General features: G+C 44.8%; 1 protein-coding gene across 1 annotated transcript; it reads left to right on the plus strand.

Moving 5' to 3' along the window:
- The first annotated feature begins 4,544 nt into the window (after nt 1-4,544).
- LOC126482119 (cytochrome P450 6k1-like) lies at nt 4,545-11,899 on the plus strand. Its single transcript, XM_050106096.1, has 6 exons — nt 4,545-4,666; nt 6,292-6,527; nt 6,639-7,133; nt 8,396-8,569; nt 11,463-11,672; nt 11,784-11,899. Exons 1-6 carry the CDS (start codon nt 4,545-4,547, stop codon nt 11,897-11,899), a joined length of 1,353 nt encoding a protein of 450 aa, XP_049962053.1.
- Nucleotides 11,900-16,323: the final 4,424 nt, after the last annotated feature.

Below are 16,323 nucleotides of genomic sequence, written 5' to 3' on the forward strand. Positions count from 1 at the left end.
GAAATAACCGAATCACTAAAATACTTTTACTCTAGGAGACGATGTGGTGTTTTCACCTCATAATCAGGCTTTCTAGCAAATCATCTGATCTTTTATGCGCGTCGTGGCAGCGCGTGACTGCTTCTTACGTAACCCCAACAACAGCGACTCTCTATCCATCATCTCCGCTTATGACCAGTTGCGCTTGGCCATTGTGTATGTTGGACGCAAGATAACGTTCCCACCAGAGAAAAGACGCGCTGAGCTTCGAAAATTCAGGACGCCAGCGACGAGTATGGAGTACTATACCACTACGTCATAACACTAAAGATAGCGGCACTCCTTACAGTAGCGAACATACGTCAACTGACATAAACAACATGGGGGCCGTGTCGAAACGAGTCGTCATATTTTGAAACAAAGTTACAACAGTCAGTTTGGATTAGGAAAATTTACTGCAAGGGGAAAAGAAATATTTCGTTTTACAACTACGATTCTTATTCAGAGTTTATATCAGCGAAGCATTTACCACAAACGAATAGAACTGAGTATCAGAGTCCGCAGCTCGTGGTCGTGGGGTAGCGTTCTCGCTTCCCACGCCCGGGTTCCCCGGTTCGATTCCCGGCGGGGTCAGGGATTTTCTCTGCCTCGTGATGACTGGGTGTTGTGTGCTGTCCTTAGGTTAGTTAGGTTTAAGTAGTTCTAAGTTCTAGGGGACTGATGACCATAGATGTTAAGTCCCATAGTGCTCAGAGCCATTTTTTTGAGTATCAGAAAAAAAGCTCTGTGGTGGCAGTGGAGACCACGATTGACAGCTTGAGTTAATTAGAAAACGTATTTACCGTAACCAAATTGACGGAGAAAAGAGCAAGGTCCGATTCCATCCGTCTGGTTTAACTAATGACGTCATAATACGCGTAAAGACGATACTTTACCTTAGTTGCTAAGACGTCTACAGATAAGATTTAAAAACAGGCCACTTACGTTCTTCCAGATGGAGATGACAAGATAGACCATTAAGATCATAAGCAAACGTAAAAAACACTCAAATTATTTCACCAACACACGAATTCATCTGGAATAAACACAACGAAAATAGAGGAAATATAAAACAGGAATCCAATATTTCTCTTGACCCATAGCTCAAACAGAGACAGCGATACCAGATACTCCCCTCACCTTTCACAAGATATCTAGAAATTACATACACAAATCTGTCTAAAATAAAAGAAACAAAAAATACAAAAATCGCACAATTGGAATCGAGTTTTTTCCTTGACCTAAGCTCAAACGAAAACAGGGATACCAAACAAATACCCAGAGAACCCGCAAATAGAATCGCAGCTTTCGCTGGACCTGTACATTAATAATCGGGAAAACGTTTAAGGGTGTTGCAGGGAAGATTCTGATAAATAATTGTTAAGAAAGAAATCGATATGTTGCGTCGTTTTCGAGTTATTTAGCACTGTAGGTCGATGCGCGCGCGCAAAGTCAGGCACTTGCAGCCTCTAAAATGCGGTAAGTTACAGATATCTGTGGGTCAGTGAGTTATTACTTGTTCAGATGTTCATTACCAGTGACGACCCTGGCTAACTTCAATACTAAGTAACTCCGAAGAGGAGCAGCGTATCAAATATTTTTCTTAACAATTATTTCTCCGTACAGCCTCCCGTGGAGTACCCTTACAAGCCTTACAGACCGTTTCTGACTAACCCGTATACCTCATTCAAAGGTAGTGATAGCACTTCTCCCTCTCAGCACAATTGGACACGAAATCCTCGCCTGCGCCGTATATCTAAAACGGAGATAGGGATACCAGACACACCCACAGCAAACAACGACCTACTTAAGTAATGACACAAAGAAATCCTCTACATCGAGACTGCAATATATGGAAGAAAAATTGGAATCGCGATGTGTTCTGGACTTTAGAAGACAACGATACAAGACATAACCACCGTAAAGGCATCACGTAACCGAAAAGTAACACACACAAATTGCTCCAGAACAAAACGAAAAAATGCAATAAACACACCCAATCACAAAGCAGCGAAAAATTTGAATAATAACACACACAAATCTTTCCAAATAAAACCAAAAGAAAATATATAAATTAACAATTGCACAAACTAATGCCTCTAAAATAAACCGAAAATAATATCGAACAGTTGCAATCATATTCTTCTCTTGATGCATATAGCTCAAACAAAAGCAGGGACACGATACACATTCCCAACAACGAATTTATCGGTAAAAAACACAAACAAATTCACCTACAAATACAGAAAGAAAATATCGGTATACATAAAAATTTGAAATCGGAATACAAACAAAAATTAACAACGCAATAACCATGAAAATATAACTAAGTAGCACAGTTAAACACCAACAAAGAATCACATCCACTAAAAGAGTTAGCCACTACTGACACGAACACTACATGTAGTAGAGCTATCGACTTCATGCATGCAACGGCTCAACGAAGTTCCTGTCTGACTTCAGCCTGAAAAAACTTGTTACATTACAAAAACAGCCATGAAACTGTAAGAAACATCACAAATTTAACATGCACTTTGAAGTTCCCACCTAACCTTATCATCAGAAATCATGCCCAATTCAGAAATAAACAGTCAACTTGTTCCTCTATCAACAGTTCACGTACTTGTTCTTCTATCAACAATTTAAGCTAAGCTTGCTGTCTACAAATCTCATAGATTACATGAGAACCTAGCACAAACACAGACAACATTTCATAAGAGATCGCTCACATGACGTCATACAATACGTCATGAATCAAAGCGAACGTGAGGAATCGGATCTCGCTCTTGACCCAATCGACGACATATTGATATACTTGTCGAAACAGCGAGATTACGAAAATAAATTGTCTAGATACAACGAAAATGACGTAACTAATAACACTATACAGAAATTAAATTCAAAATGCACACAAAGAAATGAGTCATAGAATTCATTACCATTATGTGATTGGTCTAAATCCTCAATCAGTATCGCCAGTTTCACTTGAGCTAAAAGAGCCTTTCACTGCCAGCAGTTTATCGTAAAACCATCAGAAATACGTATTTACGTGAGAATGTTTGTAACAGGTACGAGATGCGAACGCAGTTATTATCGGCACGCCCAGTCAGCCGTACGACTGAAGATTTGCGGCCAAAACGCGCGACTGTCGCGGCGCTCTGTGCTGGCAGCGTCAGACTGGGAAGTGTGCAGCGGTGCGGACGCTCGCGGCGACTTACCACAACAGAAGGCCGGCGGCCAACTCGTAGAGCGCTGCGTACACCACGGCGAACAGCATAGCGTTCAGAGGCTCCGCACCAAATGTTTCCGTAGTTACCGTGACCGCAAATCCATTGTCGAAACAGAAGACAGGAGCGCAGACCGCCATTGTTAAGGGCGCTCTACACACGAGCGATGGATGACATGGGCTCGATTGTCTAATTGTTAAGGATAGTTTTCAGATTTAGTTTCATTTCGATTTTCCCTCGTTGAGTAAGACTTTACGTTAGAATTTTTAGTTATTTAGGGAATACGAGCGACTGAGAAGTGGATGCGGAGTTGCCATTTATATCAAGAAGTAACACAAATACTCTAACATTTACACCCTTAGAGTTTGCTGTGGTTAGCATTTTGAATCTTGTGCTGTAGAAGCAGAATTGATGGGAAGTTCATAACAACATCTTCGTTATGCTGGGTTCCATCCGTGATTTTACATCATTTATAAAACGATTACCCGCATTATTAACCCCTTAGCTTACAATGTCGTGTGAGAGACGTAGCGTTGGTCGTGCGGTAGCGTTCTCGCTTCCCACGCCCGGGTTCCCGGGTTCGATTCCCGGCGGGGTCAGGGGTTTTCTCTGCCTCGTGATGGCTGGGTGTTGTGTGCTGTCCTTAGGTTAGTTAGGTTTAAGTAGTTCTAAGTTCTAGGGGACTGATGACCTAAGATGTTAAGTCCCATAGTGCTCAGAGCCATTTGAACCAACCAAGACGTAGCGTGCCGACCTGGCCAAGCATCACATAGATGTATCAGAGACGTTGTGTGTTTACTGCGCCCACCTGGAGAATCGAGAGTTTGCTGTACGCCTGCATTCGCTATAAGATGTTCCAGAGCATCAACATTATGTGTTTAAATGAAAACCAACTTTAAATCACCTTCCTTATTTGGCGCGCTTCTACGGACTATCGACAGCAACCTGCCCCGGTTGCCGAAGTGCGCCAAGTTGATATCATGTGGTCCCCTGCACAATAAAACATTATCACAGCCGTACCCGATGGCAGGATAGGTGAGAGAGAGGGAGTTCAAGGTTGACAGTACTACGTTTGAATGAGCGCCAGTACTCGCAGAGATAGACGATTGTCATGTTGGCTGCGGCATGATGGAGCGTTTCAGCTTCGTCACGTCCGCCACAGACAGAGAGCGTCGCGGCGAGTGAGACGGCGCTAGGCGAGAGAATAGTGGTGGGGGGAAGCGTTGATACTTAAGGCAGAGGCCGGCCCGTGCCGGCACCACAACACTCCCACTCGCCGTGCTGTGCTGTCTGGAAGACATGAGTGTTTCGAGCAGACTGCTGCTGCTGAGCGCCGGCTGCGTTCCCAGCCTCTCCGTCTGGGCCCTGCCGGCTGCTGCCTTTGTCGCTGTCATCGCCGCCTGTATTTCTCTGCGGTACAGGTACGACACAACGCAAATAGTTACGGCTTGGACTTTCTTCCTTAAGTATCACTCGACTGGGACTTTTAAAAACGAACCAGTGTCTTAGTCGGGGCAACGTTAAATAGGCAGTGATTAATCTCACAGCGCATACCATAACTGAAATGGATAGTAAACTATAACACAGTATATAACCGGTATCATGAATGAGGTAATGACAACTTAGTACAGTAACAACAATGTTGTGTCAATATGTGTTTACATAAGCATTTGAGTGTCTGTTATACGTGATAACAATACCTGCAGACGGTGTGCAGGAAGGACAGAATTAGCTACTCTGCTCCAGCGCTTTTCTGTCGGAAACATGTCCGCTAAGTTACAAATTTTCCTTTATTTTTCTGGGCTGTTGTGTTATAATTTCGATGCCACATACTTACTGTTTACAGCTATCCTTGTTTTTATTCACTAGGCAATACTTCTGACGAGATATTCGATATTATAATCTGGACACAAGTTTAAATTCCATTAGTTTTCACTAAATATTGGTTTCGATTATAAAATGATCTGACGATTATATGAAGCACATGCAGTAAATCGTCTTTGTTTTCTTGACACATCTATTTGAAGTGTGTCAGTTAGGCTTCAGGAGGATTGCATGCTCTAGACATCTTATAGATGTGGAGTATGTGTCTTCCTCAACGATGTGGAAACCTTGCAAATTGACGAGACAACAAACCCTAGAAGATTTTATAGCAATGACTCCTGTAAAAACCAACAGTTCCATACTTTGGCAGACAAATTTAGTTGCATCCACTGCATGTACACCTAAGCTATGCTCTCAGAAAACGATCAATGAAAATAATTCATTGGAACTTTCCAAAGACAAATTAAGCTGAATTCGCGTTATTAAATAATTTGCTGAATAGCTTGCACACTTTGGTACTACAGCCCAGATTTTTTTGAACCAGTTTGCCTGACAATTTATGAAAGTTCCACTCGAAGTAATTAAGTCTTTATAATTATTTGTTACTTCATGTATTTGGACTAACAAGTACTGTATACCATACACATACAAGCAAGATTTATTTATTGTACAGGGGAGTATCACAGAAACACAGAAAAACTCAACTAGCATAATCAAAGAGAAAAGAATTTCAGCTACTGCAGTTTTCAATTTACAGTGAGGAATCTGCAGTTTATCTAGGACTGTGTGTACAGCAGTAGGAAATGACCGGCCAAAGAATATAAGTAGTCGTTTGTCCCACACTCAATCCATAATGACCTTCAGTGAATTGCAATGTATAGATGTACATGAAATCAGCAAACTACAGCGTCACGCTTTTGTTTGGAGTGCAACAGCAATAGTTGGTTATGAATCTTACCAGTTGTATGGCTGTGGTCCATGAAACTTCTTTGTTACTGACATTTCGTCCAGAGCTGCAATACATATCTTCAGATGTTCTACGCACTAAACAAGACCTAGAGGAAAAGGGAGTATCTCTCACAATATCAATCGCAGCTCTGGAGAAAATGGCATGAACAAAGCAGGCATCATGGTCGATGACAGCCTGGAAGTTTCACCAGTACCAAAGACAAGCAGTAGTGGAAGGCCTGGTTCAACAGGCGTGTTCTCCGTTCCGTTGCAGAGTGGTGCAGTGGCTGCTGTCCCTCGTGGTGGAGACGAGCCCCCTGCACGAGGTGCTGCACGGCCACTACGTGTCGCGGCCGCAGGAGTCCGCCTCGTGGGTGCGGCTGGGCCGGCAGCGGCTGCTGCTGCTGAGGGACCCACAGCTCGCCTGGCAGCTGCTGTCCGCCCACTTCCCCAGCTTCCCCGCCAGGGCGCGAACCCAGGCCTACGACGATGGGCTGTTCGCTCAGGAAGGTGAGACACACGTGATGCCACATAGCCAGTCTTCCTAACACACAGGTTATATGGCTCAGTTCCCACTGAGTACCGTAGCGATACTCAGGCAGGCCCTTGCCTGTGTTGCAGGAGAGCAGTGGAAGCGGGCCCGCAGATGCCTGACTCCGTCGTTTACGCCGTCGGCCCTGCGCTCCGCCGAGCCGCAGCTGCGCGCGCACGCCCGCCGCCTGGCCTCTCTGGCTGGCGGCTCTGCAGCCGCTGTGTCACCGCGGCAGCTGCTGGCCTACTGCACCGACTGCGTCGCCTCGGCGCTGCTCGGGCTGCAGACGCGGACCCTCGAGGACGCGGAGGGCTGCTCGCCGTTCCTGGAGGCCGTGCAGCGCGCGCACGACACTAAGACGGAGTTCGGCCGCCGCTTCGTGTTCGAATACCTGGGTCAAGCCGCATTCGACGCTCTGGGGCTGGGACAACTACCCGACAAGATTGCCAACTTCTTCAGATCGGTGACTGCCGTCAGTATCGACCACCGTAACAGCAATACTGCGTCTTCTCACGACTTTATACATCTGCTTACGAAGAAGATGAAGCAGGAGGGCGCTGATGACGAGGCTGTCCTAGATGAAGGTAAATACAGGAACCAGTTTGGTAATATAACTAGATTACACACGCTACCGTGTCTCATTGTTATGACACTTGTCACAAAATGTCCCTGGGCGAGGAAGATGTTTTCAAGGGGGATACATAAGACTGTCTATACGCATTTCTTTCAAGTGAAAGAAAGCATTAATCCTTATCGCAAAACGGACTTTCATCGCTTTTCCGGTAAAGTGTAAATTCTATGTGCAGCCCTGCATTGAAAATGGGTTAATAGCGAATATATTATAGGCACTGTTTTGAATTACAGGCTTTCAATCGCGGTTGATGTTGAGATGATAGTTCGTTTCCACTTTGCGTGAAGGCCAATGAACTCATGGTACCACTACAGTTCACTTTCCAAATAAACTTAGGGGAAGCATTTCACGTGTACTAAGGTACTTCATCGAATCCTACTGTGAACAGAGAACCAAAGTAGACAGAGGGATTAATGATTGTGTCAAATGGGCACTGCAGTCTGGTGATGGGTAGCTGTCTGCAACGAGTCACGACTGCTGCATCATAGGGTGCATGGACATAAATAGGCTCCGATGAGAAATACCGGCCGCGAGGGGTAGCCGTGCAGTCTAGGGTGTCCTGCCACGGCTCGCACGGCTCCCCTCGTCGTAGGTTCGAGTCCTCCCTCGGGCATGGGTGTATGTGATGTCCTTAGCTTAAGTTAGATTAGGTTGTGTGTAAGCTTAGGGACCGATGACCGCAGCATTTTGGTCCCATAAGACCTTACCACAAATTTCCAGTTTTGAGAAATATCGGAGAACACACTGGATGACGCATAGTGGGTGCATGGAAAGGTGGGAGGGGAGGGGTGTGGGGACTGCAGTCCTCCGGTGCAACAAAATTTTTCGTGGCATTTTCTATCGTCATTAACCCATGCAGAAGTTACTTCATCCGTATGTTCACTTGGGCATAGGATTGTTTTCCTTGGGAAAGGTGAAATATTAGGAGATGAAGCTCCATGTTACAAGGCTGTACACAAATGACTGAAATAGCACCGCTAATTTATCAAAGTACGTCCGTTGTCTCTAAGTTTTCTGGATGTTAGCCCAATGGAACAGCTATAGAACTTTGGTCAGTCAACGTATTTGCTGACCCTTTTAATGGATGTCAGAAGCTATGAATTCCAAACAGCTGTTGATCTATATACTATTAGGTGGTTGTAATAAAGTGATTAGGCACTGTTTGTTTTGCATTCCGGGGTATCTGCCAACAGTCAATCGTTTTCATCATTGCAGTCTCGAGTCAGACCGCCGCCATCCTGTCAGCGGGCGCTGCGGAGACCAGCCACGTGCTGCAGCACTGCCTCCTGGAGCTGGCCGCGCAGCCACAGCTGCAGCAGAGACTGCGCTCTGACATCGCCTCTGTTCAAGATCCAACTACTCTACCTTTGCTGGAAGCCGTTGTTAATGGTGAGCAGAATGCAATGTATAGTAAAAAGACAATTTATTCTGACAGAATGTCCTTCTTCAAGAGATGCTATGTTGTGCAGAAAAGTTTAATCTGTGAGTGTAAAGAGATTCAGAACGGCGTAGGTGAAAAAAAAAAGATCTGAAGAATGTCGAAAAAAACTTAATGAAAACACGGAAATTTCGAAGAAAAAGTTCGTAGTATGTCAATGAACTTAGTCGACTCACTGCCACTTTACCTATTACGTAAAATTGATGACCACAGAGAGTATAGACTTATGACGAGAACCGAGGGAACATATTTTTGAGTCTCAATATCGAAGAACCTCACCAGATAGGATCAAGCGAGAATAAAGAATTTAGATATGTAGAATTAGTAGGCCTACCTGTCGAATCATTTTAGCCGGCCGATGTGGCAGAACAGTTGTAGGCGCTTCAGTCCGGAACCACACAGCTGCTACGGTCGCAGGTTCGAATCCTGTGTCGGTCATGGATGTGTGTGTTGTCCTTAGGTTAGTTAGGTTAAATTAGTTTTACGTCTACCGGACTGATGACCTCAGATGTTAAGTCCCATAGTACTCAGAGCCATTTGAACCATTTTTGAATTATACGAGGGTGCGCTGAAAAGTAATTTTTTATACGAAAACTCTTAATGCTCTTCAAATAAGACAAACCTTATTAAGATTCTGCATCTGTATCTACTGTAGAATAGTCCCACTGTGTCCCTCATATATCTCGATTAAGCAGTATAAGCTCACGGAGTTTGTCACTCGGGAAAATTCACTAAACGTATTCTTTGTGGGAAGGTAAATGATTCATTTCGCAAACAAATCCTAGGTTGTGGCTAAGCTTCGTGATGCTGTGATCAAAAAGTGCCATTCCAACTACATGGGGAAAAGAGCTGTGCAGTTTGGGACTCGGATAGAAGAACTGGCATACTAAGGCTGTGAGGTGACCGTGAGGAGTACTAGGTTAGCCCACTCGTTAAGAGCATGGCCTGCAAAAGACGGGTGTCTTGAGTTGCAGCGCAAGGAAACTACACTACTGGCCATTAAAATTGCTACACCACGAAGATAACGTGGTACAGACGTGAAATTTAACCGACAGGAAGAAGATGTTGTGATATGCAAATGATTAGCTTTTCAGAGCATTCACACAAGGTTGGAGCCGGTGGCGACACCTACAACGTGCTGACATGGGGAAAGTTTCCAACCGATTTCTCATACACAAATCGCAGTTGACCGGCGTTGCCTTGTAAAACGTTGTTGTGATGCCTCTTGTAAGGACGAGAAATGCGTACCATCACGTTTCCGACTTTGATAAAGGTCGGATTGTACCCTATCGCGACTGCAGTTTATCGTATCGCGACATTGCTGCTCGCGTTGGTCGCGATCCAGTGACTGTTAGCAGAATATGGAATCGGTGGGTTCAGGAGGGTAATACCGAACGCCGTGCTGGATCCCAATGGACTCGTATCACTAGCAGTCGAGATGACAGGCATCTTATCAGCATGGCTGCAACGGATCGTGCAGCCTTGTCTCGATCTCTGAGTCAACAAATGGGGACATTTGCAAGACAACAACCATCTGAACGAACAGTTCGACGACGTTTGCAGCAGCATGGACTATCAGCTCGGAGATCATGGCTGCAGTTACCCCTGACGCTGCATCACAGACAGGAGCGCCTGCGATGGTGTACTCAACGACGAACCTGGGTGCACGAATGGAAAACGTCATTTTTTTGGATGAATCCAGGTTCTGTTTACAGCATCATGATGGTCGCATCCGTGTTTGGTAACATCACGGTGATCACACATTAGAAGCGTGTATTCTTCATCGCCATACTGGCGTATCACCCGGCGTGATGGTATGAGGTGCCACTGATTACACGTTTCGGTCACCTCTTGTTCGCATTGACGGCACTTTGAACAGTGGATGTTACATTCCAGATGTGTTACGACCCGTGGCTCTACCCTTCATTCGATCCCTGCGAAACCCTACATTTCAGCAGGATAATGCACGACCGCATGTTGCATTTCCTGTACAGGCCTTTCTGGATACAGAAAATGTTCGACTGCTGCCCTGGCCACCACATTCTCCAGATCTCTCACCAATTGAAAATGTCTAGTCAATGGTGGCCGAGCAACTGGCTCGTCACAATACGCCAGTCACTACTGTTGATGAACTGTGTTATCGTGTTGAAGCTGCATGGGCAGCTGTACCTGTATACGCCATCCAAGCTCTGTTTGACGCGATGCCCAGGCGTATCAAGGCCCTTATTACGGCGAGAGGACGTTGTTCTGGGTACTGATTTCTCAGGATCTATGCACCCAAATTGCGTGAAAATGTAATCACATGTTAGTTCTAGTATAATATATTTGTCCAATGAATACCCGTTTATCATCTGCACTTCTTCTTGGTGTAGCCGGTAGTGTATATGGAGGCGTGGGACGCTACAGAGGGGCGGGCACACATTGTCATGTTTCACATATTCCATTCACCAGAGAAAAGTGAAAAGGGCAAACAAATAACGCCAAGAATATGTTGCACCTCACACTGGAAGATGGAGAGTGTGTATAGATGATGATTAATAAAAAAGAGATGTGTAAATAGGGACGAAAAGATGTAAAGATAATGGTGGTGGAGTGAGAAGTGACTGTTCCTGTTCTCCAAATTTCTGCGGCAAGTTACTGTGAGCGGTGTCTGCTATGTTGAAACAGCCTCCAATTTATATTCACAGTCTGTGTTCATCTTATTCTCTTAGGAAGCGTCGTACTTAAAATATAACTTTAATACGAGTAGGGTACTCACCCTTGTTTCCCACACGTACTGTACTGTTTGTCGTACGAAGCTGGATTCTCGTTACCCGCGGCTGACGTGGTGTATTTCCGCTGCAGAGACGCTGCGGCTGCACCCCTCGGAGCCAGTGCTGAGCCGCGAGTGCCGGCAGGCGTGTTCGCTGGGAGGCGAGCGGCTGCAGCCGGGGGACCGCGTCCTGGTGCCCGTCTGGTCGCTCAGCAGGGACTGCGGGCCACACGGCTTCCAGCCAGACACAGGCGTGGAGGCGCCACAGCTCGTCTTCGGCGGGGGACCGCGAAAGTGTGTCGGTAAGTACAGCATCTTATTCATCCCACCTGCGATCTTTATTTTGAATGCACACGTACCTTAATTAACATGACATACTCAGTGCGTAACCTAATGTGGTCTTTCTGTTTCAGGTTACAGGCTGGGTCTGTTGGCCGTGAAGATCGCCGTTGTGGAACTCTTATCGCAGTACGAGCTGTCCACTAAGGACGGGAAGACGCTCCTCACCAGGAGAGTCGACAATCTCTAGCGATCTGAAATTAGAATAGTGGCATGACGTCCACAGTGCTGCATTCCTTGTAGTCTAGTCGAAGTAATTTACTTTCGTCGCTTATATTATCCATGAGACTGAGATACATGCTGCTAGATGTTACCATGTAACAGAGCTCAGAATTTTACTACTGTGTAGTAGTCCAATAATTTATTTCATATTAAAATATTGTTCATATACTTAACAACGCTGAGTAGATGTTGTCAGCTTTTGTTTGTGATAAGTACTTGTAAAGACCCGAAAGAACATTTCGTCTTAATATTAAATTTTTGGGCAAAAGAAGTAATAAGACTGAATATGTTAATTATAATGTTAATAAAAGCCAATAAATTATTTTATTTCGTACATATTGTCTTCAGAAATCTTTTTCTTAGCAGATAGCTTCTACTTTCTTCGTGTGTCCTACTGACTCCTGATTACACTACAATATTGTTGACGCCAAAGTTTTATGCGATATGGTGAATACTGTTTCGAGAATTCTCTCTGGCGATCTTGTTCGACTGCCTGCTTCTTCCAAATAAATTCTCTCATCATCATCTTGTGCTTTGCACTTTAGAAAAATGGTTCAAATGCCTCTGAGCACTATGGGACTTAACTGCTGAGGTCATCAGTCCCTTGGAACTTAGAACTACTTAAACCTAACTAACCTAAGGACATCACACACATTCATGCCCGCAGGATTCGAACCTGCGACCGTAGTGGTCGTGCGGTTCCAGACTGTTGCTCCTAGAACCGCTCGGCCACTCCGGCCGTCTTTGCACTTTAGATCGGCTGCATAATAGTCCACGGTTCGACTTCATGATACACTAAGATCTTCAACAAAAGTTGACATATCGGTATCGCGAATGTTACATACCAGTTATCAAACATGTGACATTTTAGCCACAACTTGTTTCGAGGCTACATTACCCTTTTATCAAGTGCTATAAAACAAGGCAACAAATCAATATATTGCTACACTACACACACTCATAGCTATAAAATATTGATACTGTCCCGTAGTATAATGTTCCGTTAAAACTCGTATGCCATACGGCACTGTCGAAAGTAAAAATCCAGCAGAAAACATGCTTTGTTAAACATAAAACTATTCTTAGGATACCTCATGTTGGCGTGTTATACTCTTCAAGAATCAGTCGTAAACTCAAGGAAGCCGCTTTCACCCAACAAACACACCACATTCCTGCAACGCATGTGTCACAGCCCTGCACCAAGCTACGGTCGGTCATAAAATCTATGAAAATTATATGCAGGTCCTAGTAAAACTTCACCTTTGTTACAATGCGTGCATCCATAAAGGAATTACCAACAGAGAACATTGCACCTAATGCCTGAATTCGAATAAGTTGGCTACTGCTTTCCAAAAAGGACGTGGCTAAAATGGGCCAAGGGACATTTCTGTCGTTTCATTTAACACGAGGACGTATTCCTTCCTTAAAGCGCAGAAGATCTCCACTTCTTCAAAATTTGACCACAATCAATTTTTATCGTCAAAGTACAATGCCCTCACGGTGTCTGCGATGTTATGCAACGATGCTCCTCATTCTTGAGGTGCTTCGCCACTGCTGATGAACCATTCTTTTCTTATTATATTCTTTAAACCACACATTGAAGTTTCTTCCTGTTTGTCGCATGTACTTAATTTCTCAATTCTGAAAGTTTATCGCACAAACTGCCACTTTCCCCATGCATTTCTCCCCTTGTGACGATCTTATGCTACAGCATCTGATCCACTTTGTTGTCCGCCCTGAACGCAATTTTCAACCCTTTGTGGGAGTTTATGTTGTGGTGAAAATATCACACATTTGACGACCAGTGCGTAACATTCGCAGCACTGATTTATGAGACAGTTGTAGGATGGCTTCACAACACATGAAAATTCCCGTGCTTCGGAAGAAGGAGGCTAACAGAACAAGAAGCAGCAAAGAGTCGTTCAGGGCACGTATTTGACCTCACGACAGAAAATATACCCAAAGGCCGAAGGAACAGCGATGATGAAGTCCCTGGGAATGCAAAACGTGGCAGAAACCAGGCCACTGAAGACGTTGAAGTATATCCAGGAAGGGGAAGAAAGAAGAGCGATAATTTACTGTAGCTCGGAGTATAGAATGTTGAAGGCTAGAATTACATAGAAAAATTGAGATATTTTAAAAGAGTGATGCACTGGCAGAAGTTAAAATAATAGCACTTAATGAACTGAAATTGAAAGAACAAAGGTCAGGTCAGTGCCGACAGAGTATCAACTGTATCTTCTACAACTTATAGGTTCATGCACCCACATCTCCTAGTAATGAAGCCAAATAGAGAAAATATATCGGGATATTAAGGAATTCATAAAGAACTTGAAAAGAGATAAGGATTTGATAGTATATAGAAAGTGTAACAACAGACTTAAGTCCGGAATTAGGACGACAGTATACACCATAATCGCACCTGATCTAAGTAAACCATGCAAAATGTTAGTCACTTCGTTGAAAGAACACACTGGTCGCCATGGAGGGCTGTAGAACCGGGCCAGGCGGTCGTATATCCTTCGGTTGACGTCAAGACAGTGAAGCGATGTGAACGTGCCAGTCGGTTGAATGGAGTCAGTGCAGTAAAATGGGTCGACATGGAAACGTGACAGATTGACAGAAAGGAGCTATCGTGTTTGGACGTGCCCATCATCACGCCACGAATAAAGTTTCCTGTTCTGTTGCTATGTTAACACGGACTGTCCAACGTGTGTACAAAGAATGGTGTGCCAGTCACAGCTTTGTAACATAGCGGAAGGACAATGATATAAAAATATTCCAACCGACAGGAACTGAAAATCGGTTTCAATCTCTAGAGGAATCGCTTGTGTTGATGAATGCAGGTCCATCTCATAAGTGCCCTAATGATCATTGTGAAGAAAAGTGCATACAAGGATCATTTGTAGGTGGATGGCTAAAGCTTATTGCTCACAGTGGCACATAAATCTTCAGTGGATCAAACAACACAGAAAATGGACAATAGGTGAGTGGTTGCATGGCGTGTGGCCCGAAGTGTCGCGATTTTTCGGTTTTTCAAATGATGCGACGTGTCGGTTGCACCGACGGTGCAAGGTCACTTCAGGCCAGAGGTGGGTCTATGGTGTTTTGAGTATGTTTTTAATAACCACGATTTGGGCCCACTCATTCACGTAACCCTGGACATAAATCAGGGTATTTATTTTAAGACTTTTGGTGACAAGCAGTGTTGGCTCTTCTACTGTATCTCCTTGATGAGAATGCTGTGTTTGTGTCCCCAGATCTTGGTCTAATGGCTAGCGTTGCTGCCTTTGGATCACAGTCCCAGGTTCGATTCGCGGCTGGGATGGGGATTTTCTCTGTCATGGGACTGGGTGTATGTCTTGTCCTCATCATTTCATCATCATCATCATCAGTCGTCACAGTAGCTAGATTGGACTGCGTAAAAATTGAGACTTCATACAGGCGCTGCTGACTGCGCTGTTGAGCGCCCCACAAACCAAACATCATCATCGTGAGAATGCTGTGGACACTCCGTCTTCGGAGATGACAACAGCCTTGTTCACAGGGCTGCACGCATACATTCCTGGTTTGAGGAAAGCTGAATCGTTCTAAAGCATCTCGACTTGTCCGCTGAATCACACGGGCTAAATCGCATAAACAATGTACGGACCTACTTGAACAGCAGGCGATACGTAGAAATCAATATCCACGCTATTTGGTAGCTCTGAGGCATTTAATCATCATTGAGTTTTTTAAGCTGGATATGTCGAATCAGAAGAAGCCTGTGGACTCTCTCCAGAGTCGGTGAAGCACTGTAGGAGTGTGAAGACTCCTGGGTGTGACAAATATTTAGCGGTGTTCTTAGCTGCACTTACAGGAATTTCATATTGGCCTCGACAGAAACGAATTTTACGACGATCAAAAAGTTATTACTGCACCGACTGCTATCAACATTTTCTGCTATCGCTATAATTTGCAAGTGAGAGAAAATGTTCAAATGTGTGTGAAATCTTACGGGACTTAACTGCTAAGGTCATCAGTCCCTAAGCTTACACAATACTTAACCTAAATCATCCTAAGGACAAACACACACACCCATGCCCGAGGGAGGACTCGAACCTCCGCTGGGACCAGCCGCACAGTCCATGACTGCAGCGCCTCAGACCGCTCGGCTAATCCCGCGCGGCTGCAAGTGAGAATTATAGGGTGTATTTGATCTGCTCAGTCATTAGCGAGAACTCTAACATTGGGCTATATGACGTCCAGCAGTGCACATTTTGTGGATCACGTATCGATACCACCCCGAGGGCCTCAGAGTTACCAACGGAGTTGCAAGCTTCCTTCAGACGCCGATAGCGGTCGTGCGGGACCTTGCGGACCCAACGTTGTGAGCCACGCCTCCAGCGTCTC

This window comes from Schistocerca serialis, chromosome 5 (assembly GCF_023864345.2).
Source record: "Schistocerca serialis cubense isolate TAMUIC-IGC-003099 chromosome 5, iqSchSeri2.2, whole genome shotgun sequence".
Lineage (NCBI taxonomy): Eukaryota > Metazoa > Arthropoda > Insecta > Orthoptera > Acrididae > Schistocerca > Schistocerca serialis.